Source organism: Prionailurus bengalensis, chromosome D3 (assembly GCF_016509475.1).
Source record: "Prionailurus bengalensis isolate Pbe53 chromosome D3, Fcat_Pben_1.1_paternal_pri, whole genome shotgun sequence".
Taxonomy (NCBI): Eukaryota; Metazoa; Chordata; class Mammalia; order Carnivora; family Felidae; genus Prionailurus; species Prionailurus bengalensis.
In genome coordinates, this window is record NC_057356.1 from 9,533,645 (window position 1) to 9,558,162 (window position 24,518).

Here is a 24,518-nt window from a genome sequence, read left to right on the forward strand (position 1 = left end):
AGTGCCTGGCACAGAGAGGCACCCGATAAATTACTACTCAATCAATGAATGAATAAAACCAAGGCATCTTTGATTTCCTGTTATGGATAATATCAATTCATTTAGAAATTTCCTCCCAATGTTCACTGATGGATCACCGTTCTTAATTGGATTACAGGCAGCACAGGCAAAGTTGCTATTACAAAAAGACTCGAATACATGAAAGCTCAAAACAATAAAGGTTTATTTCTGTTTCTCATAGAACAGTCCTGGGTGGACATATAGGTCAATGGGGGCAAATGTTCTCCACTTAGGAATCTTCCATCTTGAGGCTGTGCCTTCTCCAGAACCAGAATCGTCCAGCTGGCAGGGTAAGTAGGAGCACCTGTTGACGAAGTTTCTGGGCCAAGCCTGGAAACTGGGCACATCTCTTCTGTACACTTTCCGTTGGGGAGAGCACAGGCACGTGGCCACACCTACTTTAGGGGGCTGAGGAATGTACAGTAGGCATACGGCCAATAAAGATGACAACCAGGTCTGCACCACAACTTGACTTATCCTCTGGGATAGCGCACAAAACCCTCAAATTAACCTCGACAGAAAAAAACCTGTGGATTCCCCACCCTCAGCCTCATCAAACCTTTCATTCACTGAATGGCACCATCATCCATCTGGTTGCTGAAGACAGACTCCTGGAAGTTATTCTTGATTCATTTCTTATTCTTACTTTCTACGTTGAATCCTTCAGGAAATACCGGCAACTGTACTCCCAAAACATACCGTAAATCCATCTACCTGATCTTTGCTGCTACCTTCTTAGTTCGAGCATCAAATAATCTCTCATCTGGATTGTTCCAATCACCTCTTAATAGCTCTCCATGTCTCCACTCTTGCTTGCCCATAGTTCTCTATCTAGCAGAGTGATCTTTCGAAACATAACTTTGATCACATCACTCTTCAGTTTGAAATCTTCCAGTGACATAGAATAAAATTCAAAGTCATTACTATGAACCTCAAGGTGTATGATACAGCCCTGTCCACCTCTCCAGCCTCATCCTTTGTCGTTCTGTCCTTTTACTCCCTCTGCTCCAGCTACAACGAACTTTTTGCTGCTCCTCGAACATTATTTAGCTTATTTCCGCCTTAAGATTTTTGCACTTGCTGTTCCAAATGCCCAGAAATCTCCTCCTCAGATTTCCGACAGACAGCTCCTTCTCATTCCTCAGAGGTCTCAGCTTCAATGTTACCTCATGGGAGACCTTCCCTGATCATCTACTAGGAAAAGTCCCCACGACCAGTTATTCTCTTACCTCAGCATCCTGTTCACTTTCTTCTTAGCATCTACAAACTCAGTGCTGTCCCCTGTTCATTTGCTGCTTAGCTCTCCTGAAAGTGAGATCCACTGAGCAAGGACGGGCTCTTGATCCTATTGCTTCCCAAGTGTTGAGTAGGCCTGGTACAGATGCCGCTCACTATCTAAGTGAACGAATGAAGAACCACCAAGCGGTGATCAGCCAAAAGCTCCTACAAGGCCCTCCGGTAGGTTGCTGGTGTAGCGGAAGGAGCACAAACTTGGCGTCCAATTCTGACCTGACCACGTCTCAGCTATGCAAGTGAGTTCGGTTCTCTGAGACTTAGTTACCTAATCTGCAAACGGGGGATGAGAACATACTTACCTCGCAGCGTCAAATGCTTACTTCGTAAAGAAGAAAGAAACTGATGGAGAAAAAGAGCTTTACGTAAAGTTAACCCTCCGAATATACAACTCTTATTGCTGTTATTACACACAACTCTGTTCTCTTACCTCTGGACCTGCCGGGGACCTCTGTTTCCTCTTGCTCATCACGAGCCCAAACTCCCGGCTCCTTCGCGCGGGCCGTTACTGGCGGGACGAACCTTCTGGCCCGCGCCGGGAGCGGAGAGAGAGAACCCGAACGCCGCTCGAATCAGGTGGTGTACACCAATGGCCCCGCCCCGTCGGGGCCCCCGACCCATCACGTCATCAGCACGGCGCCAGCGTTGCGGAGGGCCCGGGGGCCTGTCCCGAGTGTGGCGCTGCTTGGGGAGGCCCTGGCGGACGCCTGCGAATCAGCTGCGTGGTTTGGGGGCGCTCGGAAACCCCAGCGGACGTCGGCGAGGGGTGCGTGGAGCCGTGGGGGCACGGAGTCGGGCGGCCGGAGGGGCGGCCCGGAGCTCAGGCGGGGCACAGCGCCGGCGAGCGGGCGGCCGGCGGGGCTGCCCGGCGCGGGTGTCCCGGCGATGTGTGGCGCTGAAGCGGCAGCGGCAGCGGGAGCGGCAGCGGCGGCGGCGGCGGCGGCGGCGGGCTCGGCCTTGGCTTCGCGGAGGTGCCGGCGGCGGAGACGGAGGCGCAGGTTCCTCATTAGGACCTGGCGAGCCCGGGCCTAATCGGCGGCCCCGCGAGGCCTCTGCGCAGCGCCCCGGACGGGGACTCTCCCCGCCTCGCCCTGCCCCGGGAGCCTGCCTCCCCGGCTGGGGATGAAGCCGGGAGGCGTCCGCGCGGGGCCCAGCACAAAGGCTTGTCCCCGGGGGCCGCCGCCGCCAGCCTAGAGCCGCCCGCCGAAGCCGAGCCGGCGCCAGGGCCCTCATCCCCTCCGGTCCCTGGGGGCGGCGGCTGCCGGTCTCCCCGAGGCCCAGGGGCCCTAGCGCCGAGCTCCTCGCACCCTCGGCTGCGGTGGGACCCGGCACTTGCGCAGCCTCCGCCGCTCCCGGCCGTAGAGACCCCACGGAGCATGTCCGAGGAGAACGACATGGAGAAAGCCATCAAGGTAAGGGGGAGATGCCCCCTTCCTCCCCGCTCTGTCCCTGTGGCATTCATCTGGGCTCAGCCTCAGAAAGCGGAGAGAACTTGAAGCGAGAGATTCCAGCGACTGTCGGGTTTCGATTTTCCCGGATTCCGTGGACTGCGTTTTACAGCCCTGGGGCGAATGGTTTGTGTATGTATAGGGAGGGATGTCCGATCCCTCTGACTTTTCTGGTTAAAGCAGGGATGTGATTTGTGCTCAGCTAAAACGGAAGGTGAGTGGCGTGGAGATACTTGATATGAGTGGGACGGAGGGGGCCCTACTACACTTTCGATCACCCCCCCAAGTGCCGCCAGTATTTGTTTCCGGATGATCTGCTACAGTACTTGGAGAGTTGGACTTTACCCATCGCTCTCGAATTGTTTGAAACCAGCCTCCTGGAAACCTGCAGGTTCAGAAGGAGGTGGTCCGCCTTCTTACAAAATCCGTCTTTTGGCAAATACTTGTTCTTTTGCGTTTGTTGCCTCTCTTTTTCCTCTTCCCTCTCCTCCTAGGCAGTGTTTAATTTATTGAAGAAGCGCTAATGGTGTCCCGTGACTTACTGCTCTGTTAACAACAACAACAAAACAAATATGTGTGTTCTAAAATGACCCAAATAAAATGAAAAGTTTTTTAAAAATCTGTTTTTTACTCTTTGTTTTTGTAAAAACCACAAAACAAACAGGCAAACTTAGAGGTACTAATAGTTAGAAAGTTATTATCTAGCTGTAGCTTGGAAATTAGTCTTGTGTAAGTTGAACACTGAAGCTTAAAGTTTGATATGCATTATTTATATTGCAGTATTAAGTCAGAGCATTTACGAGTTTTCATTTTCTGTGGTGCCTGGCTGGCTCAGTTGGAAGAGCGTGCAACTCTTGGTCTTGGGGTTGTGAGTTCACGCCCCACCTTGGGTGTAGAGATTACTAAAAAATAAACCTTAAAAAAAAAAAAAGAATTTCATTTTCCCTTGAAGGACAGGCATCCATTGGCAACTTGGGAGTTATTTTCCCCTTCAGAACACACTTATAAAGTTACACTTCTAACAGTTTTTGTTTTGTTTTGTTTGGTGTAGTAAAGTTTATAGAAATCAGTCATTCCAAAGAAACTTAACCTTTTAAAGGAGGCATGAAAATATACACATTAAGGAAGATCAAATTTTACCACAAAAAATGTTCTAAAACACTGCATTTTTGTGGGAGGGGGTTGGATTTTATTAGCACAGGGTCAGGAATGGTTACCTCAAGTTTTATGACTGCATATGTGGCAGATTTTTAAATTCAAGTCTTGTCTGTTTTGTGCCAGGTGCTGTCTTAGGCACTAGTGGTACAAAGCCAAACTTCTAAATGTCCCTGCCTCTCATGCAGTTTATAGTCTAGATGGTGGAGTTAGGTAAAAAAAACAAAAACAAAAACAAACAAAAAAACACAACACACTGCAGGTGGTTAGAATTAAGTATAAAAAGGGTGGGGAGTACTATATTAGGAAAAGTAGTCAGGAGAGGCCTCTCTGAGGAAGTGATATTTGTGTGGAGCTCTGAAAGCAATGAGGGAGCAAACCTCCACTGTCTTGGGGAAGAATATTCCAGGCAGTGGGAACAGCAGATAAAAAGGCTCTGAGGTACGTTCAAGTCTTGTGTGATCCAGGAAAAGCAAGGTGAATGCATTGGGTCAACATACATTATGTTTTATTTATTATTTTTTTAAATGTTTACTTATTTTTGAGATGGAGACAGGGGGGAGGGGCAGAAAGAGAGGGAGACACAGAATCTGAAACAGGCTCCAGGCTCTGAGCTGTCAGCGCAGAGCCAGATGCAGGGCTTGAACCTACGAACCGAACCGTGAGATCATGACCTGAGGCGAAGTTGAACGCTTAACTGACTGAGCCACCCAGGCACCCCAGCATAGATTACGTTTTAGAGAGGTGATGGGAAGCTAGAGCTCAGAGGGACTTGTAGACCATTGTAAGCACTTTGGCTTTGACCTTGAATAGAAGAGGACCTCTGTGGAGTTTCTAACAGAAGAGGGACTTCTAGTGGGTAAATATATAAATGGGAGGCAACGTTACATAGTGGTTACAATAGTTTATGTAGACTAATGGATTAAAACATCAGCCTTAGGTGCCTCCTTAGCACAGTAGGTAGCACGTCAGTCTTATAAAACCTCAGCCTTGCCATTCATTAGCTCTGTCCTTGAGTAAATCCTTTTACTTCTCTGTCCCTGAGTTTGCTCATTCCTAGAAATGAGATAAAAACACTCCATAGGGTTTGTGAGGATTTGATGAGCAAATATTTCTAAATGTGCTTAAAATAATAACTAACATTTAGTAAGAACTTGATGAATGTTGGCTCATAGCAACTAAACAGTCGTTTTAGAAAGTCACCATTTCTTGGTCACTATTGCCCAAGTTAATTTTCTTAAAATATTTTAGCTTTTCTTCATGTACTTGATAGGTCATTGATGAGTCTTCCTACTAATTTGTGTCCAACCAGTACAAATAAGTGGAGTTGAAAATATCTGATCTGACTTCCAGTACTGAGTAGGGTATACTCCCTTGGAAGCAAGCCAGCATCACAATAAATAAAACTTCTGGTCTGTAACATTGTGCTGTATTCATTATTTTGCTTTCTTGAGGATGTCCCTCATTGGTGAGGACTGAGACCTCTAGAGTTCAGCTGGAAAAGCTGTTGTCCCGGACTCTTAAACTTCTGCCTGACTACCTAAGAGCGGTCCAATTAGACTTTAACATCTCATCTTATTACTCTTCAGAATAATTAGGATATGGCCAAGGCAACAACCATAGCCTCTGTCTTCTCATTTCTGTCTCTTCTGCCATAGCCCTATGGCTTCACTATTCCTAAGGCACTTAACTAAACCTGGAGAGTGAGCATTTGGGGGTTAGATACTGTCTTGCATATATGTCTTTTATTGTATATGGAAGAGTTCTTAATATTTGGTGAACTAGTGAAAATTCATTTCCTTAGTTTTAAAAATGTTTTTTTTAATTTCAGTATAATTTACATACCATAAAATTAACTCAGTGTAAGTGTATACTTGAAGAATTGTTAATAAACTTACAGAGTTGTGCAACTGTCATCACAATCCAGTTTTAGAGTATTTCTATCCCCCCCTAGAAAGTTCTTTTTGCCTCTCTGTAGTCCTACTCTACTCCCACTTGCCACTCCAGATGATCATTGATCTGTTTTCTGTCACTTGTTTTGTCTTGAGAAATTCCAAATTAATGAAATTGTATATAATATGTAGTGTTATGTGTTTGGCTTCTTAAAATACTTGTCAGTTTCATCCATGTTAGTGCATGCGTTGAGTTTATTTCTTTTTACTTGTTGAGTAGTCTTTATTGTTTATTCATCCCCAGTTGATGGGCATTTAGGTTGTTTTTGAATTTTAGCTATTATGAACAAAATGATAAATACAACTTGCCCACGCAAGTTTTTGTGTAAACATTTGTTTTAATTCCTTCTGGGTAAATACCTTGGTATGGAATTACTAGGTAATTTTACATATGGTAAGTTTATGTTTAACTTTTTAAGAAATTGCAAAACTTTTCCAAAGTAGCTTTACCAATATTCATTCCCACCGGTAGTATTTGAGTGGTTTGGGCCGTTTTTGTTTGTTTTTACCCTCCTCACAAATATTTGGTATTGTCAGTCTTTCTTTTTTTTTTTTTTTTTTTTTAATTTTTTTTTAATTTTTTTTTCAACGTTTATTTATTTTTGGGACAGAGGGAGACAGAGCATGAACGGGGGAGGGGCAGAGAGACAGGGAGACACAGAATCGGAAACAGGCTCCAGGCTCTGAGCCATCAGCCCAGAGCCCGACGTGGGGCTCGAACTCATGGACCGCGAGATCGTGACCTGGCTGAAGTCGGACGCTTAACCGACTGCGCCACCCAGGCGCCCCGTCAGTCTTTCTATCTTAGCTATTCTAATGGTTGTGTAGTAGTATCTGATTGTGGTTTTAATGTGCATTTCCCTAATGACTCATATTGTTGAACAACTTTTCACGTGTTTATTTGCCATTTGTGTATCTTTTCTGGTGAAATGTCTATTCAAATCATTTGCCCATTTTTAAATTGGGTTATTTGTCTTATTATTGAGTTGCAAGGTTCTTCATATACTCTGAATAAAACCTAATTCTAATGCTGTTGAGTATCTTTTCACGTGTTTGCCATTCGTGTATTTTTTTTTCCTATTTAACTATTAAAATCTTTTGCCCATTTTTATTTTATTTTTAATTTTTTAAAATGTTTATTTTTGAGGGAGAGAGAGTGAGAGCACACAAGCAGGGGAGGAATAGAGGGAGGGAGACAGAGGATCTGAAGTGGGCTCTGTGCTGACAGCAGAGAGCCTGATGTGGGGCTTGAACTCATGGGCTGTGAGATCATGACCTGAGCTGAATTCAGATGCTTAACTTGAACCACCCAAGAGCCCCTTGCCCATTTTTAAATTGTCTTATTACTGAGTTGTAAGAGTTCTTTATAAACTCTGAATAAAAGTGATTTATCAGACATAGATCTGCAAATATTTTTTCCCAGTATATGTCTTGGCTTTTCACTTTTTAATGGTTTTAACTTTGATGAAGTCCAGTGTATCTTTTTTGTTTTTCTTTTTCTTTTCTTTGATGGATTGTGCTTATGGTGTCATAGCTAAGAAATCTTTGCCTAGTCTCAGGTTATAAGATTTTTTCAACTATATTTCCTTCTAGAAGTTTTATAGTTTTTAGTTAGTTATTTAGATCTGATATCCACTTGGAGTTAACTTTTGTCTTTGGTGTTACATAAGGGTCTAAGGTTTTGTTTGTTTGTCTTTAACATGGATATCCAGTTGTTCCAGGACAGTTTGTTCAAAACACTGTCTTTTGCTTATTGAATTACTTTGGTACTTTTTTTGAGAATCAGTTGATCATAGTGTGTGAGTTTTTTCTGGATTTTCTGTTTTGTTCTATTGATCAATATGACTGTCCTCATACCAGTATCATCTTTATTACTGAAACTTTATAGTAAATTTCCAAAATTGGGTAGTGTGAGAGCCAATTTGATTTTTCTTTTTCAAAATTAAGTTGGCTATTCAAATTCTTTGTATTTCCAAATAAATTTTAGAATCAGCTTGTTTATTTCTACAAAAACGTGTGCTGGGATTTTGATAGAGGTTCCACTGAATCTATAGGTCAATTTGGGGACAGTTGCTATCTTAACAATATTGTCTTCTAATCCATGAACATGGTATAGCTCTCCATTTCATTAGGGCTTCTCCCATTTTTCTTGGTGATGTATTTGTAGTTTTCAGTGTATAAATCGTACACTTTTTAACAAATTTATTCCTAAATATTTTATTCTTTATGATGCTGTTAAGAATTGTTAAATTTTATTTTTTGGATTGTTTGTCATTAGTGTAGAGAAAGGCAATTTATTTCTGTATTTTGATACTGTGTTTTGCATCTTTACCACATTTGCTAAGTTCTAGATTTTTTTTGTGTGTGTAGGTTCTTTAGGATTTTCCACATATAAAAATCATGTCTTCAGCAAATAAATACCATTTTACTTCTTCCTTTACAGGATGCATGCTCTTAATTTTGTTTTCTTGCCTTATTCTGTGGGTAGAACCTCAGGTACAGTGTTGAATGAAAGTGGCAAAAGTGGACATCTTGCCTTGTTCCTGATCTCAGGGGGAAAGCATTAAAGACTTATTGCTAAGTAAGTGGTTTTGTAGACATCCTTTGTCCAATTGAGTTTTCTTCTATTCCTTGTTTGCCGAGAATTTTTATCAGGATTAGGTGTTGAATTTTTGTTAAGTTCTTTTTCTTCACCTATTGAGTTGATTATATAGTTTTTGTTCTTTATTCTTACTATGGTGTATTAATTGAGTAACATTAATTGAGTTTCAGATATTAAACCAATTTTGCATTCTTGGTATAAACCTCACCTAGTCTGATGTAAAGTTATTCTTACATGTTTCTGTATTCACTTTGCTAATTTTGCTGAGGATTTTTGCATTTTTATTCATGAGAGATAAAGGCCTATAGTTTTCTTGTGATGCCTTTGTCTAGCTTTGGTATGAGGGAAATACTTGCTTCCGAATGAGTTTGGGAAGTTATATCCTCCTCTGTTTTCTGGAAGAGTTTGTGCAGAGGCTTGATATCATTTCATTAAGTAGGGGGGAGTTTTTGCCTCTTGTGAGGCATTTGGCAGTGTCTGGAGACATTACAGTTGTTCAGTGTGGGTAGGGGATGCTGGTAGTATCTAGCAGGTAGAGGCCAGGAATGCTCCTGAACATCTTAGCAATGCACAGGACAATCTCACAACAAAGAACTATTGGTTCATAATGTCAGTGATGCTGAGGTTGAGAAACCATGCTTTAAATGATTTGGTAGAATTTACCACTGAAGCTATGTGGGCCTAGCCTTTACTTTGTGGGAAGACTTTTTTGTTTTGTTTTGTTTTGTTTTGTTTTGTTTTTGTTTTGTTTTGTTTTGTTTTGTTATTAATTCAGTTTCTTGTTATAGTTTTATTCAGATTTTCTATCTCCTCTTGAGTAAGTTTTGGTAATTTATGTCTTTCTAGGAATTTGCCCATTTCATCTAGTGGTCTGATTTGCTGGCATAAAGTTGTTTATGGTGATCCTTTATAATGCTTTGATTCCTGTAAGGTTGATTGTGATGTCTCCTATTTCTTTTTTTTTTTTTTATTTTTAATATTTTTTTAAATGTTTATTTTTGAGAGAGATACAGAGCATGAGCAGGGGAGGGGCAGAGAGAGAGGGAGACACAGAATCCGAAGCAGGCTCTGAGCTGTCAGCACAGAGCCCGACGTGGGGATCGAACGCTCAACCCACTGAGCCACCCAGGCACCCCCTCCTCTTTCATTTCTAATATTAATCATTTGTGGGTTTTTTTTTTCTTCTCAGTCTAACTAAAGTTTTGTTAATTTTGATATCTTGAGGAATTAACTATTGGTTTTCATTGATTTTTCTCTATTTTCTGTCTTCTGTTTTATTGATTTCTGCTCTAATTTTTATTATTTCTTTCTGCTTGCTTTGACTATATATATAAGTTTATTTATTTTGAGAGAGGGTGAAAAAGTGTGTGTGTGGGGAGGGGCAGAGAGAGAAAGGAAGAAATGGAATCCCAAGCAGGCTCCACTCAGTGCAGAGCCCAACGGGGCTTGATTCCATGACTGTGAGATCACAACCTGAGCCTATATCGAGTCAGATGTTCAACAGACTGAGCCATCCAGGTACCCCAAGTATATATTTTTTTCCTGCTAGTTTTTCAAAATAGAAGCTTAGGTTATTGATTTGTGATCTTTCTTATGTAGAGATTTATAGCTATAAATTTCCATCTAAACACCACTTTAGCTGCACATAATAAATTTTAGCATACATACAGCCCCCTCACAGCCACGGTTTTGCTTTCCATAGTTTCAGTTATCTGTGGCCAACCATGGTCGGGAAGCAGACAATCCTTTTGAATCATCAGAAGGTCAGTAGTAGCCTAATGCTTTGTCACAATGCTTCCCGTCATTCATCTCACTTCATCTCATCATACAGGCACTTTATCATCTCACATCATCACAACAAGAGGAAGGGTGAGTATGGTAGAATATGATATTTTCTGAAAGAGAGAGAGAGAGAGAGCACGTTAACATGACTTTTATTACAGTATATTGTTATAATTGTTTTATTTGATTATTATTGTTAGTCTCTTACTGTGCCTAATTTATAAATTATAATGTATAATGTTAAGCTATATACATTATAACTAAATTATTAAATTTTATCATAGGTATGTAGAGGAAAAACATTAGGATTTGGTACTGTCCTGTGGTTTCAGGTATCCCCTGGGAGTCTTGGAATGTATCCTCCACAGACAAGGGAAGACTACTGTATTGTTTTTATTTTCATTCAGATCAAAATATTTTTAAAAAAATTTTTCTAATTTTTCTTGTTTCTTCTTTGACCCATTGATTATTTAGAAGTGTTATGTAAATTTTGAACTTTTTTGAATTTTGAATTTTTTTTTGAATTTTTGAAATTTCCCAAATTTCCTTGTTGATTTATAGCTTAATTCCATTGTGGTTGAAGAACTTTATATATTCAGTTTAAAAAAATTTATGGAGACTTATGATCTAGCATATGGTTTATCCTGAAGAATAGGATGCTGTGTTCTGTAGATGTCAGGTCAAATTGGTTGACAGTGTTATCTTCTACTACAAGTTTTTCTTGCTGATTTTCTGTCTAGCTTTTCGGTTATTGAGAGTGGCAGTATTAGAATCTCCAACTATTATTTTGAATTGTCTATTTTCCTCTTATATTCTGTCAAATTGTGCTTCATGTATTTTTGGATTCTACTGTTAGGTGCCTGCATATATGTTTATAATCATCCTATCTGAATTGACCTTTTCATCATTATAAAAAGTGCTTCTCTTTCTTTATTAACATCTTTTTATCTATCTATCTATCTATCTATCTAAATTAAAGTTGGTTAACATACAGAGTAGTATTGGTTTTAGGAGTAGAACCCAGTGATTCATCACTTACATATAACACCCAACAAGTGCCCTCCTTAATGCCCATTACCCATTTATCTCATCCCCCACCCACCATCCCTCTAACAACCCTCAGTTTGATCTCTGTACTTAAGAGTCTCTTATGGTTTGCCTCCTTCTCTGTTTTTATCTTATTTTTCCTCCCCTTCCCCTGTGTTTTATCTGTTGTGTTTCCTAAATTCCACATATGAGTGAAATCATGAGAATTTGTCTCTCTCTGCCTAACTTATTTCACTTAGCAAATGTATTCTAGTTCCAATCATACTGTCACAACATCTTTTGTTTTAAAGTCTATTTTGTCTATTGTCTGTATAGCTACTTCAGCTCTCCTGTAGTTACTCATGGTATATCTTTTTCCATCCTTTTACTTTTTTCCCCATTTAAAAAATTGTGATAAAATTAGACATAAAATTTACCATCTTAACCATTTTTAAGGTGCACTTCACTGGCATTAAATACAGTTCTAGGGGCGCCTGGGTGGCGCAGTCGGTTAAGCGTCCGACTTCAGCCAGGTCACGATCTCGCGGTCCGGGAGTTCGAGCCCCGCGTCAGGCTCTGGGCTGATGATGGCTCAGAGCCTGGAGCCTGTTTCCGATTCTGTGTCTCCCTCTCTCTCTGCCCCTCCCCCGTTCATGCTCTGTCTCTCTCTGTCCCAAAAATAAATAAACGTTGAAAAAAAAATTAAAAAAAAATACAGTTCTAATGTGCAGCTATCATCACCATCCATCCCCATAATTCTTTTGCTCTTGTAAAACTGAAACTGTCTCCTTCCCCCCCAGACTCTACCAACTATCCATCTACTTTCTGTCTATAATATTGACTACTCTGAGCACCTCAGAAAAATGGAATCATAAAGTATTTGTCTTTTTGTGACTGACTTATTTCTCTTAGCATAATATTTTCAAGGTTTATCATATTGTAGCATATTACTGACTTTCTTTTCTTTTACTTTTTAAGGCTGAATGATATTCCATTGTATGTATATGGACATTTAGGTCCCTTACATATTTTAGCTATTGTGACTAGTACTGTTATAAACATAGATGTACAAATACCTCTTGAAGATCTTGTTTTCATTTCTTTTGAGTATATACCCAGAAGTTGACTTGCTGGATCATATGGGAATTCTAGTTTTAATTTTTTTGAGGAGCTACCATACTGTTTTCCACAGTAGTTGTACCATTGTACATTCCCATCAGTAGTGCATAAGGGTTCCAGTTTCTCCATATCTTTGCCAATACTTGTTATTTTCTGTTTTTCTGTTTTGTTTTGTTTTTTGCCTTTTTTTTCTTTTTGATAGTAGCTATCCTAATGGGTGTGAGGTTGTATCTGATTGAATTTTGATTTGCGTTTTCTTCATGATTAGTGATGCTGAGCATCTTTTCATGTGTTTATTGGCTGTTTTTATATCTTTGGGAAAATGTCTATTCAAATTCTTTGCCCATTTTTTGAATCAGGTTGTTTGTTTTTTTTTGTTGAGTTTTAGGTGTTCTCTATATTCTGGATAGTAATCCCTTATCACACACTTGATCTGCAAATATTTTCTCCTATTATGTGGGTTGCCTTTTTACTCTATTAATAGTGTTTTTTGATACACAAAATTTTTCAATTTTCATAGTCATCTTGTCTAGTTTTTCTTTTGTTGCCTGTTCCTTTGATGTCCTATCCAAGGAATCATTGCCAAAGACAGTGTTACGAAACTCGTGTCCTAAGAGTTTTATTGTCTTAGGTCTTACATTAAGCTCTTTGATCTATTTTGAGTTTTGGTATAGGGGGTTAAGGGTCCAACTTTGTTCTTTTGCACGTGGATACCCAGTTTTCCCAGCACAATTTGTTGAAGAGCCTAAATGTCCCATCAACTGACGAATGGATAAAGAAGATGTGGTTTATATACACAATGGAATACTACTTGGCAATGAGAAAGAATGAAATCTGGCCATTTGCAGCAACGTGAATGGAACTGGAGGGTATTAGGCTAAGTGAAATAAGTCAGTCAGAGAAAGATAGATACCATATGTTTTCACTCATATATAGATCTTCAGAAACTTAACAGAAGACCATGAGGGAGGGGAAGGGGGAAAAAATTTACAGAGAGGGAGGGAGGCAAACCATAAGAGACTCTTGGATACTGAGAACAGAGGGTTGGTGGGGGCTGTGGGGAGAAGGGAAAGTGGGTGATGGGCATTGAGGAGGGCACTTGTTGGGATGAGTACTGGGTGTTGTATGGAAACCAGCTTGACAATAAATTATATTATAAAAAATTTAAAAAAATAAAAGTTTTACTTCACTAGTAATCAAAAAAAAAAAAAGTCTGAGCAGAAAAAAAAAAAAAAACGGCCGCAAAGACGTGTGGAGGTGATGGCTATTCTAATCTTATTTTATATGCTTGCATATTAATTGGGCAGAAGCTCTATTTTCATCTCTGAACTTAGCCTAATGTCTGGCACAGATCAACTGCTCAATGAATGTGTGTTACATGGACAGATATTCTGTTCCCATATACTGGGAATTGGGAGTCTGTTAGATTTTCATTGCAACAAAACAATTTGAATGTCTCATGAGTTTTAGCCCAATTTCTCAAGGTCTGAATTTGGTTTCCTTTTCTTCCCTTGGAACCCTAAAAAATGAATTTTAGCCTACCACAACTTTAATATGTGGCTTTCTTGCCTGAGCATATGGCAATAGAAGCTTAACATATAATGATTAGACAGGAATTCCATAAAAACTATAGAGGCTATGTCTGGAACCACTGAAAACTATTAAAAGTATAATAAAACAAGTGAAAACTATAAAAAAATATAGTTACCCAATGAATATGACAATATCTTTATATTCAAAATGATGCCATTGAAAATTAGATCAATTTACTACTCACTACTACCTTATTTGAACTTTTAAGTCTCAATTTATTCAATAGATAACAATTTACTGTTATTCCAACAATTTGACCAACTTGTTCAAGAGTATAGGCCACTGGTCATGGAAGCATATATCAGACCAGTCTTTCTGGAACCTCAGGAAAGGTACCTGACCATTTTAGCAAGTGATATTTAGTAGTGAAGTATTTTGAAAGAATGTCTTCCTTTCACACCCCCCCCAAAAAACATTGAGTATCTACTCAAATGGACCTTGTAGATGAGCTGAAGAATTTCTTCTCCTCCTAATGTGTTTGCTTTCTCTTTTGCTGGAAAACAGTGCCTAACTTAGTCATTTAGACAAAATACCTAATTATAAAACCAAAAGAATGCAAAGCTCTGCTTATCGGTTTCTCTTAGAAGGTGAGGTGTTGAGTGATAAGGTTTTCTGTTGTCCACCCTGCTTAATTTTCAGCTTTTTAATTGGAGAATCACTTTCTGCCCCCACCCTTTTCTATTTTAATAGGAAACCTCCATTTTAGAGGAATACAATATCAATTGGACTCAGAAGCTGGGAGCTGGAATTAGTGGTCCAGTTAGGTAAGAGACCCACATGCAAACTATGGCAAAGTTGCTCTGAAGAAGGCCATTTGACCTACATTGGCCATTAGAAACAGCAAGTGTGCCACATTTGTGAAATAACTTTAACAAGTGGAGGTATTTATGTTAGGCTTTTTCTCATCCATTTAGAAATCTAATTGAGCCACATGGTCTGTAATGTAGAATCATTTAAGATACTGAGGTTGCGGAGCTACTCTTGAGAGTCGCCTATAGCCAGCAGAGGCCATTATTCCTTCCTTGGCCATCCTCAGGCTGCTTTCACATGGCGTGGGAGCTGAGGCTTGTGCAGGGTGGGTGAGATGGCTTTTCTGCCTCTCCACCTGCTAGCCCTAGGGGCAAGTTTATTTGGATGCATCTGGATATATTCTTGATTAGAAGTACAATTCTAAGGGGGCACCCAAGTGGCTCAGTCAGTTAGGTGTCTGACTCTTGATTTCGGCTCAGGTCATGATCTTATGTTTTGTGAGATTGAGCCCTGTGTTGGGCTCTGTGCTGGCAGCGTGGAGCCTGCTTGGGATTCTCTTTCTCCCTCTCTCTCTGCCTGTCCCCTGCTCGTGCTCTCTTTCTCTCAAGATAAATAAGTAAACATTAAAAAAAAAAGTACAGTTCTAAAAGAACTTGTTAAATTAGTTTTCACTGTTAATAGATGATTTCTGATTGAATTTTTTTCCTCCAAATCTAGAGTCTGTGTGAAGAAATCTACTCAAGAACGGTTTGCACTGAAAATTCTTTTTGATCGTCCAAAAGCTAGAAATGAGGTATGGCCCTTTGTTGCCTTGATTTGCCTAAGTATTGGAAGTGCCTAAGAATTATTCTTTTTACAAGTAAGGCAGAGAATACAGAGATGCACAAAGAATTTTATATCCATATTTACCCCTTGTCCCTATTCATGTTATCATTTTAAAGTGGTCCCATATCTATCAGTGCCAAAGGCTGATAGAATCTTATTTCCTTTCAACTCCCTCTTGTTCTTTTTCAGTTAATGTAGTTCTTGTGCCCTGAACTGTTCAGGTTTACCTCAGCTTATACTTATTGGACAAGGTCCCTGAAGAGTGGAGAATGGTGAATAGTGTCTTGTAAGTGCTGTAGGAGTGCTGTGACGATGTGTTTCTAGTTTTAAAAAAAACACCTTTGTTTTAAATCACCCAGATGTTGTGATGACATGTTAGGAATATGTACAATGGAGGACATACTCTTTTGCTTAGAGATGTATGAATAATTTCTGAAACAAAATGAGTTATTTGCCAGATTTTTCATTTGCTAATAGATGGGGCAGCAGAAAGTAAATTTGTTGGTGAGGTGAATCTCTGTTCTCTTTAAGGTACGTCTGCACATGATGTGTGCCACACACCCAAATATAGTTCAAATTATTGAAGTGTTTGCTAACAGTGTACAGTTTCCTCATGAGTCCAGCCCCAGGTAAGACTACATAGGGGTCATCTCCTCATATCCACCTCTCCACATGTAGGCCAAGGTGTAGTGGGGTTTTCCTCTCTTTTGTGCTCTCTCTCCCCCTCCCCCTTTCTCTCCATCCCTCCTTCCTTCCTTCCTTCCTTCCTTCCTTCCTTCCTTCCCTCCCTCCCTCCTTCCCTCCTTCCCTCCCTCTTTCCTCCTTTTAGTTTGGAAAATTTCAAACATTTGTAAAAGCAGACAGAATTATTCAGTGAATCCCCAGGTACGCATCATGCAAACTCAACAGTTACCAACTCATTGCCCGTCTTGTTTTATCTATGCCCCACCTACTCTCTGGGGCCCCCTGATTATTGTGATTACTTTCTCTTTAAAAAAAAAAAAAAGTATGTAATGTGGAATTAAAACATTCTATTTCAAATTAGTGAAAGAGGACCAAATATTACTAGGCACTGTCTTTGAAGTTGATATGGCAAAAAGCCCTTATTGCTTAGTCTGACATTGCTTTTAAAGGAAGAAATCAACATTATTCTTTTAGCTGCCAAATATTTGGCAAGCCCATTGAGTGGCATTCCAGGTGTCTTCCAGGGAATTCAAAGTTAAATAAGGTATGGTTTCTACTGGGGGTACTGAGATGTAAACCTGTCATCATAGCAATGTGATAGGCACCAAGGAGAGGCATCCATAAAATACTTTGAGCTTATAAAGGAGAGGAGAGCTGCTAACTGTAGGCTAGGGAGACAAGGTGTCTCACACAGTGGTTATGTCGGGGCTAGGACTTGAAGAGGATGGGTAGGAGTCTTCTGGGTGGACAAAGAAGATGGATTTGTAAAAACAAATGGGAAATCAAATGATTGTTTCTTACAACTGTGCTCTGTTGGTGAAAGCATTTGGATGGAAACTGGAAGCATGTACATCAAAGAATGGTAACCAGAATTCTGATTTTTTTTCTTTTTGACACCATAAGAATTTTTGCTTTTTTTTTTTTAGTAGCTGTGTAGCCTTGTCCAGCTGTCCTGCTGGGTATGCTGTGGGTCACATGGAAAACTAGTGTAGTGGGGACAGGAGTGGAGAGAGAGAGACACGGATATAGATACAGACACAGACAGACACAGAATGAGAGTGAATTACCAGAGTGGCCCAACAGCAGCCAAGTGACTTGAAATTCATGTTCTACACAAAGTCATACTCTGTTTTCGATACATTTTCCATCTATCTGCCCTAAATATGATACAAAACATGTCACTTAATATATCACCCCCCCTTTAACATCTAGTAATAACAAGTACAGTATCTTCAAAAGGATCATTGTCTTCAAAACTTAATTATTTTACTCCCATTTTAGCTTAGAAAATTTTAGGTGTGGGCTATTTCTTATTCATAGTGTCTAGTTGGTAGTGACAAGGGTCCACGTAGAGGGGTGTGGGCGGGTCAGACTTAGGAAGCAGTTATTACACATTTGGTACATGAGGCATCTTTAGGTTAGCTACTTGATGTTTCAGGTTTTTTTTTTTTTTTTTTAACTTAACAAAATCAAATGCTTTCAAACAGGGCTCGACTCTTAATTGTAATGGAGATGATGGAAGGGGGAGAGCTATTTCACAGAATCAGCCAGCACCGGCACTTTACAGAGAAGCAAGCCAGCCAAGTAACAAAGCAGGCAAGTTAACCCCGGGTACCAATCAAACTGCCAACAATGTTGGTTAACAAGCACAATTTCATTGGGGGGAATAAAAGAAAGCTTGAAGAAAAGCTCTATTTGATCTCTCATTGCCTGCTTTGTTATGTAATCAGAAAAGATGCTTTGACAGGAGAAATGTGACCCCTTTTATGCTTTGGTGGGGAGCACTGTATTTTTAAGTGGTTGTCAATTGCTTGTCTATTATAAGATTTAAATACACTCTGGAAGGAAGGTAATTTTTTAATTCCTTTTTAGACTGTAGCTATTAAACATGTAGTGTCTAAGCACTATTGTTGGACTTGGAGATAAATTGCTACTGATAACACCTGAAAGATTGTATGGTATAAAAATATGTTCTAAGATGATTGTATACAAGACACTTTGCTTTTGAGTCACCTTATCAGATTTTCATAGAATTCTAAGGTCTTTCTAATTCTGGGTTATTCCTGATTATAGTCTATTTTGACATCATGTTTTATTGCTACAGAAATGATTTATGTCACAAACAATACTAGGAATCTAACTGAAATTACCTCTTGAAGAGGTGAAAAGCTAGACTCTCAAGGCTTATCTTCAGGCCAAGCAAGCAAGGCAAAAAGCAGGAAGCACAGCCTAATTGGTTCTTAATAAAAAAATTATTCCAAATTTTCCATGAGCCTCAAGCATTTTTTTTTTTTTCACTTGTAGCAAGAATTACTATCAAACTCTACTTACTGGGCCAGAGACCCTTGCGGTGTTAGCGGAAGACTTGACCCTCTTATAGCACACTACCTATGCTTGTGAGTGCAAACCACAGCCAGCAGCCTCAAATCCAAGCTCTACCAATGTGAAGGAGCCTCACGCATTATTAGAAGCCTCCTTTCTGGTAGGGAGGAACTGATATTTGGAATGCCAAGGACAATTCCATACTGAGAACTAAAAAACAGGTAGAATTTGTTCTCTCTATTTAATTTTAAAAAATATACCTCGTATTTTTCAAATATTTTAAATCTTAGGATGTGCTCTGATAATCTTCTGTAAAACAAAAACCCTTCAAACCCACTTAAATAGGTGACATTTCATTTCAACAAATGGGATGAGCAAATTGGAACATCTGGTGGAAAAATCCAGTTAGCTGCTTTCTATTTTTCTCGAAGGCAGAGCTTGGAGTTGAGCCCCCTGGAGAGTGCAGTTCCCTTCTGAGCCAGGTGTTAGTGGCCACTGCCCTGCTGGGCAACACCCAACCTTACGAAGGCTGCCTGGCACAGTGCTTACTCTGCAGCCCCGTTGCATCTCAGATGAGTGGAATTGGAAGCATTTCATTCTTCCCGTTTCATACAGGATTTAACCATCAGTTTACTTTGACAAAAGAAGTGTGTTACTGTTGTATTTTCCTCTTTGTTTAATAAAATACAGGTTGCACTTAAACTAAGTTTAATTCATTTCTATTCCTTGGTACCCAAAGTCTTACTTAATTTCTGCTTTAAAACTGAAAACTGACCGCAGTTGTAATTGACTTAATTAAGGATCTTTTTTTTTTTTTTTTTTTTTTAACATCCTGAGTTCTCTAAACCAGGAGCATTAAAGAGCTGTCTTTTCTAAGATGTGGTTGCTCCACTGTCCTTTTCCAGATAGCTTTGGCTCTACAGCACTGTCACCTGTTAAACATTGCTCACAGAGACCTCAAGCCTGAAAATCTGCTCTTCAAGGATAACTCTTTGGTGAGATGACTTGTTTTGCTGCATTTTAGTGCTGCCATGCTCAGCATAGTTCAGGAATGGGTGTGTAGGTGTGTATGTGTTTGGAGTGCTCTGAATCCATGGTGAGGAGGCTTTAAGCTGAAGTGCTTCAGGCAGCCTACTTTCCCCACTTGTTTCCTTGCTAGAGGCTCAGAGAAATTCTACTGTACCCCTGGCATTGATAATTTTGGATGGTACTGATAATGCATTTGTAAGACTTAAGATTTTGGATATTATTTGGAGGTACTTTGGGAAGGGGCAGTAATCTATATGCTGTTAAAAATTACCTTCAGGCGTAATGGTTATATTTGCTGTTAATTTTGATCAGGTGTTTTTTCCTCTCCCGTCTCACCCCTTGCCCTATGTACCATGTCCCACCAAATAAGTTGCTCTGGCTATCTTGAAGCTGATGGTAAAAGTGAAATCGCACCCTGGATCGAAAAGAGATGACGGGCCAGTAGATAGAGTCAGGGGGCACTTGGCTAAGATTTTTTTTTTTTCTTTTGGCTAAAATCTTGATTTTAGTACTGCAAATTACCAGTCATGAAACAAGGCCAACTGTGAGTGGGCAGAAATTCTTTACCTCTGTATTACTAAGAAAGATTCTTCAGTATGAATCATTGTCTTCAGATGTGAGGACATGCTATTCATAGGCTCAGGTGTTAGTCAGAAACCCATGAGTGAGAGCTCAAGGTAATATGTCTTCCACTTGGATTTTCCTTTAGTGTTTACTGAGAACTCTGGAGCAGTGACTTCCATTTGCTTTATTTTAGGATGCCCCAGTGAAGTTGTGTGACTTTGGGTTTGCCAAAATTGACCAAGGTGACTTGATGACACCCCAATTCACCCCTTATTATGTAGCACCTCAGGTAAGTGTTTGCTGTTTCTGCCACAGGATGTATCACCATGCTGTCTATAGACTCACATTTCTTCTCTTCTGCAGCACAAGTAGGTGTATATTACAAATGGTAAAGGGAGGGCTCAGCTTCAGAAACCTACAGTCTGCTTAATTAGGTGCAGGCATTTTATTCTCTTAAAATCAACTTCTTGGGGCGCCTGGGTGGCTCAGTTGGCTAAGTGTCTGACTTTGGCTCAGGTCATGATCTCATGGTTTGTGAGTTCAAACCCCACATCGGGCTCTGTGCTGACAGCTCGGAGCCTGGAGCCTGCTTTGGATTCTGTGTTTCCCTCTCTCTCTGCCCTTCCCCGACTCGTGCTCTGTCTCTCTCTCAAAAATAAATAAACATTAAAAACAATTTAAAAATTTTTTAAATTAAGAAATAAAATCAATAAAATTTTAAATTAAAAAATAAATTCAACTTCTTTTAAAATCATGGTTTGATGTACAATTAAAAAAACTCCTACTTTAAGTGTAGTTTGATGAGCTTTGACACAGATACTCCTGCATAATTACTACCACAATCAAGATATAAAATATTTCCATCACTTCAGAAGCTCTTGTGAACCTTTGTAGTCAGTCTGCTCCCAGCTTAACCCCTGGCTCCAGGAAAGCACTGATCTGCTTTCTGTCATCATGGGTTAGTTTTGCCGGTTATAGAAATTCATATGAATGGAACTCGTGTATCTGTTGTATTTCACTTCTTTTGCTTAGCGTGTGTTTGAAATTCATCCATGTTGCTGCACGTAGCATCAGTTCCTTTTTCTTGTTAAGTAGTATTCTATAATAGGACTAAGCCATGTTTTGTTTATCCATTCTCTGACTGATGGCTATTTTGGATTGTTTCCTTTTTGGACTATAATGAAGAAAGCTGCTGGGAACATTCATTTACAAATTTGGGGGGACATCTTTTCCAAAATGGTTGTACCATTTTACATATTCACCAGTTAAAGAGTTTCGGTTGCTTCATGTTCTTACCAACTTATGTTACACTTTATAATTTCAGTCTTTCTGGTAGGTCCACAGTATTATTTCATTATGAATTTGATTAAAGCATTTTCTTAATGGCTACTGTTGAGTGCTTTTTCATGTGTTGGACATTCTATTGTGAAATATGTGTACACCATTCTCTTGTAAAGTATGTGTACAAATCTCTTGCCCTTTTTTGGTTGTTGGTTTTATAATTGAGGTATAGAAAGTTCATACTATTTTCTGGATACAAGTTTTTTGTTGTATATGTATATTACTTTTTATTGCTACCATGACAAATTGCCACAAACTTAGTGGCTTGAAACAACACATTTATTATCTCAAAGTTTTGGAGGTTAGAAGTCTGAAATGGTTCATGGTGTTGGCAGGACTGTGTTCCTTCTGGAATCTCTAGGGGAGAATTCATTCCCTTGCCTTTTCCAGCTTTGTGAGGTGCCTTGCATTCTTTGGCTGGTAGCCTCTTCTTCCGTTTTCAAAGCCAGTAGTATGGCATCTTCCAGTTTCTCTGATTCTGACACTCTTGCTTCCCATTTATAATTGTGATTACATTAGACACACCCAAATAATCCAGGATAGTCTCCCATCTTAACATCCTTCATTTAAATATATATATTTTTTAACGTTTATTTATTTTTGAGACAGAGAAAGACAGAGCATGAACAGGGGAGGGTCAGAGAGAGGGAGACACAGAATCTGAAGCAGGCTCCAGGCTCTGAGCTGTCCGCACAGAGGCCAACGCGGGGCTCAAACTCACAGACCATGAGATCATGACCAGAGCTGAAGTCAGATGCTTAACTGACTGAGCCTCCCAGGCATCCCACAACATCCTTCATTTAATAAAATCTGCAAAGTCCCTTTGCTCTGTAGGGTAACATATTCACAGGCTTCAGGGATTAGGACATGGAAATCTTTGGGGAGCTATTATTCTGCCTACCACATATATATTATAAATATTTCTCTCAGACTGTGGCTTGCATTTCAGTTTTCTTAATGGTCTTTTGAAGAGCAGCAGTTTTTTGTTCTTATTTAAAAAATTTTTTAAATTTGTTGGGTGAAACCATTTCCACCTCTCCCACATGCATGCGTGCATATGCACACATGTGCACCACACTGTTCCACCCCAGTAAGCTAAGCAGCCACCTAGTGGAGAATGGAGCCATTACACTAAGTCCTGCCTAAGTGCGCCCTCCAAGCATATCCCCTAGAAAAACAGCATTAGGCATTCCACCTGCTTAGTGTATGGACTATGGAAGGCTTCATAGTTTCAGTTCTGGGGTAAACTGGATGTAACTTCATTCGGGTTTCATTCTGTTCGCTGGTTCATTTATTTGTTCATTTTATTTGCTTCTGTTTTTGCTTAAATGTTTCCTTTTTTCTTTTTCCTTTTCTTCCTCATTCTTGAATACAGAAAGAAAATTTTATTTTTTATTTTTATTCCTTTATTTTTTATTTAAAAAGTTTTTTTTATTTCTCTTTCATTTTATTTCATTTTATTTTATTTTATTACATTAAGTTTTTTTAATTTTTAAATTTTTTCTTATCTTTTTTTTCTTTTTTTTTTTTTTTTTAAATTTTTTTTTCAACGTTTATTTTTTGGGGGACAGAGAGAGACAGAGCATGAATGGGGGAGGGGCAGAGAGAGAGGGAGACACAGAATCGGAAACAGGCTCCAGGCTCTGAGCCATCAGCCCAGAGCCCGATGCGGGGCTCGAACTCACGGACCGCGAGATCGTGACCTGGCTGAAGTCGGACGCTTAACCGACTGCGCCACCCAGGCGCCCCTCTTTTTTTTCTTTTATCCTTTCCTTTTTTTTCTCTGTTCTATCAAGCTTCTGTCAACAAGCAGACCAAAACACACTTAGGATCTAGCTTCATTTATTTGATTTTTGTTTTGTTTTAAAATTTTTACTTTTCATCTTTTACTTTATTAATTTTTTTCTTCCTCCAAAATGACAAAACGAAGGAATTCACCCCAAAAGAAAGAAGAGGAAGAAATGACAGCCAGGGGCTTAATCAACACAGATATAAGCAAGATGTCTGAACTAGAATTTAGAACCACGATAATAAGAATACCAACTGGGGTTGAAAACGTCATAGAATCCTTTTCTGTGGATATAAAAAAATAAAATCTAGTCAGGAAGAAATTAAAATGTGATAACTGAGACGCAATCTTGAATGGATGCCATAACGGCAAGGATGGATGAAGTAGAGCAACGAATCAGCGATTTAGATGACCAGATTATAGACTAATGAAGCAGACCAGATTATAGACTAATGAAGCAGAAAAAAAGAGGGAAACAAAGGCAAAGGAGCATGATACAAGGCTTAGAGAACTCAGTGACTTATTAAAAAGGAATAACATCTAAATCATAGGAGTCCCAGAAGATGAAGAGAGAAAAAGGGGCAGGAGTTTTATGTGAGCAAATTATGGTGGAAGACTTTCCTAATCTGGGAAGGACACAGACATCAAAATCCAAGAAGCACAGGAACTCCCATTAGATTCAACAAAACCCGACCATCACCAAGGCGTATCATAATCAAATTCACAAAATACACAGACAAGAAAGAATTATGAAAGCAGCAAAGAAAAAAAAAGTCCTTAACTATAAGGGAAGACAAATCAGGTTTGCAGCAGACCTATCCACAGAAACTTGGCAGGCCAGAAAAGAGTGGCAGGTATATTCAATATGCTGATTTGGAAAAATATGTAGCCAAGATTTCTTTATCCAGCAAAGCTGTCATTTAGAATAGAAGGAGAGATAAAGTGTTTCCCAGACAAAAACTAAAGGAGTTTGTGACCACTAAACCAGCCCTGCAAGAAATTGTAAGGGGGACTTTTGTGTGGAGAAAAGACAAAACAGAAAAGACCAAAAGCAACAAAGACTAGAAAGGACTAGAGAGCATCATCAGAAATACCAACTCAATAGGCAACTTAACGGTGCTAAATTCGTATCTTTCAGTACACTAAATGCTCCAATCAAAAGATACAGGGTATCAGAATGAATA

At 39.6% G+C, this 24,518-nt stretch overlaps 3 protein-coding genes, 1 long non-coding RNA gene and 1 other non-coding gene across 11 annotated transcripts in view; 1 reads left to right on the forward strand and 4 right to left on the reverse strand.

Moving 5' to 3' along the window:
* Positions 1 to 206: 206 nt before the first annotated feature.
* LOC122470233 lies at positions 207 to 2,085 on the reverse strand. The gene is made up of 2 exons (XR_006293871.1): positions 1,784 to 2,085; positions 207 to 1,626 (listed from the first exon to the last, which is right to left on the reverse strand). It is a non-coding gene; the product is annotated as an uncharacterized LOC122470233 (long non-coding RNA).
* A 274-nt stretch (positions 2,086 to 2,359) lies between these two features.
* Positions 2,360 to 2,731, reverse strand: LOC122470916 (putative uncharacterized protein encoded by MAPKAPK5-AS1). Its single transcript, XM_043559164.1, has one exon. The coding sequence runs from the start codon at positions 2,729 to 2,731 to the stop codon at positions 2,360 to 2,362; it is 372 nt and encodes a 123-aa protein (XP_043415099.1).
* MAPKAPK5 (MAPK activated protein kinase 5) overlaps positions 2,623 to 24,518 on the forward strand; it is a 42,241-nt gene continuing 20,345 nt past the window's right edge. For 2 of the 7 annotated variants that reach the window (XM_043557627.1, XM_043557628.1), the window contains exons 1-7: positions 2,623 to 2,765; positions 14,721 to 14,794; positions 15,498 to 15,573; positions 16,137 to 16,234; positions 17,777 to 17,885; positions 19,517 to 19,606; positions 20,398 to 20,493. In XM_043557627.1, the coding sequence (XP_043413562.1) occupies positions 2,730 to 2,765; positions 14,721 to 14,794; positions 15,498 to 15,573; positions 16,137 to 16,234; positions 17,777 to 17,885; positions 19,517 to 19,606; positions 20,398 to 20,493 (579 nt within the window). In that variant the 5' untranslated portion in view covers positions 2,623 to 2,729. The remainder of the gene's footprint in view (positions 2,766 to 14,720; positions 14,795 to 15,497; positions 15,574 to 16,136; positions 16,235 to 17,776; positions 17,886 to 19,516; positions 19,607 to 20,397; positions 20,494 to 24,518) is intronic. The other 5 variants (XM_043557630.1, XM_043557631.1, XM_043557633.1 and 2 more) reach the window with 4 other exon arrangements.
* The window catches only part of TMEM116 (transmembrane protein 116), a 181,466-nt gene continuing 164,460 nt past the window's right edge, over positions 7,513 to 24,518 (reverse strand). Inside the window, exon 11 of the mRNA XM_043557639.1 lies at positions 7,513 to 10,405. Coding sequence (XP_043413574.1) covers positions 10,355 to 10,405 — 51 coding nt within the window. The 3' untranslated portion in view covers positions 7,513 to 10,354. The remainder of the gene's footprint in view (positions 10,406 to 24,518) is intronic.
* Positions 18,586 to 18,739, reverse strand: LOC122471070. The gene has a single exon (XR_006294089.1). It is a non-coding gene; the product is annotated as a small nucleolar RNA SNORA62/SNORA6 family (small nucleolar RNA).

Excerpts from the sequence above, each read along its gene's own strand:
- LOC122470916 (XM_043559164.1), bottom strand. The coding sequence starts at position 2,731 with ATGCTCCGTGGGGTCTCTACGGCCGGGAGCGGCGGAGGCTGCGCAAGT.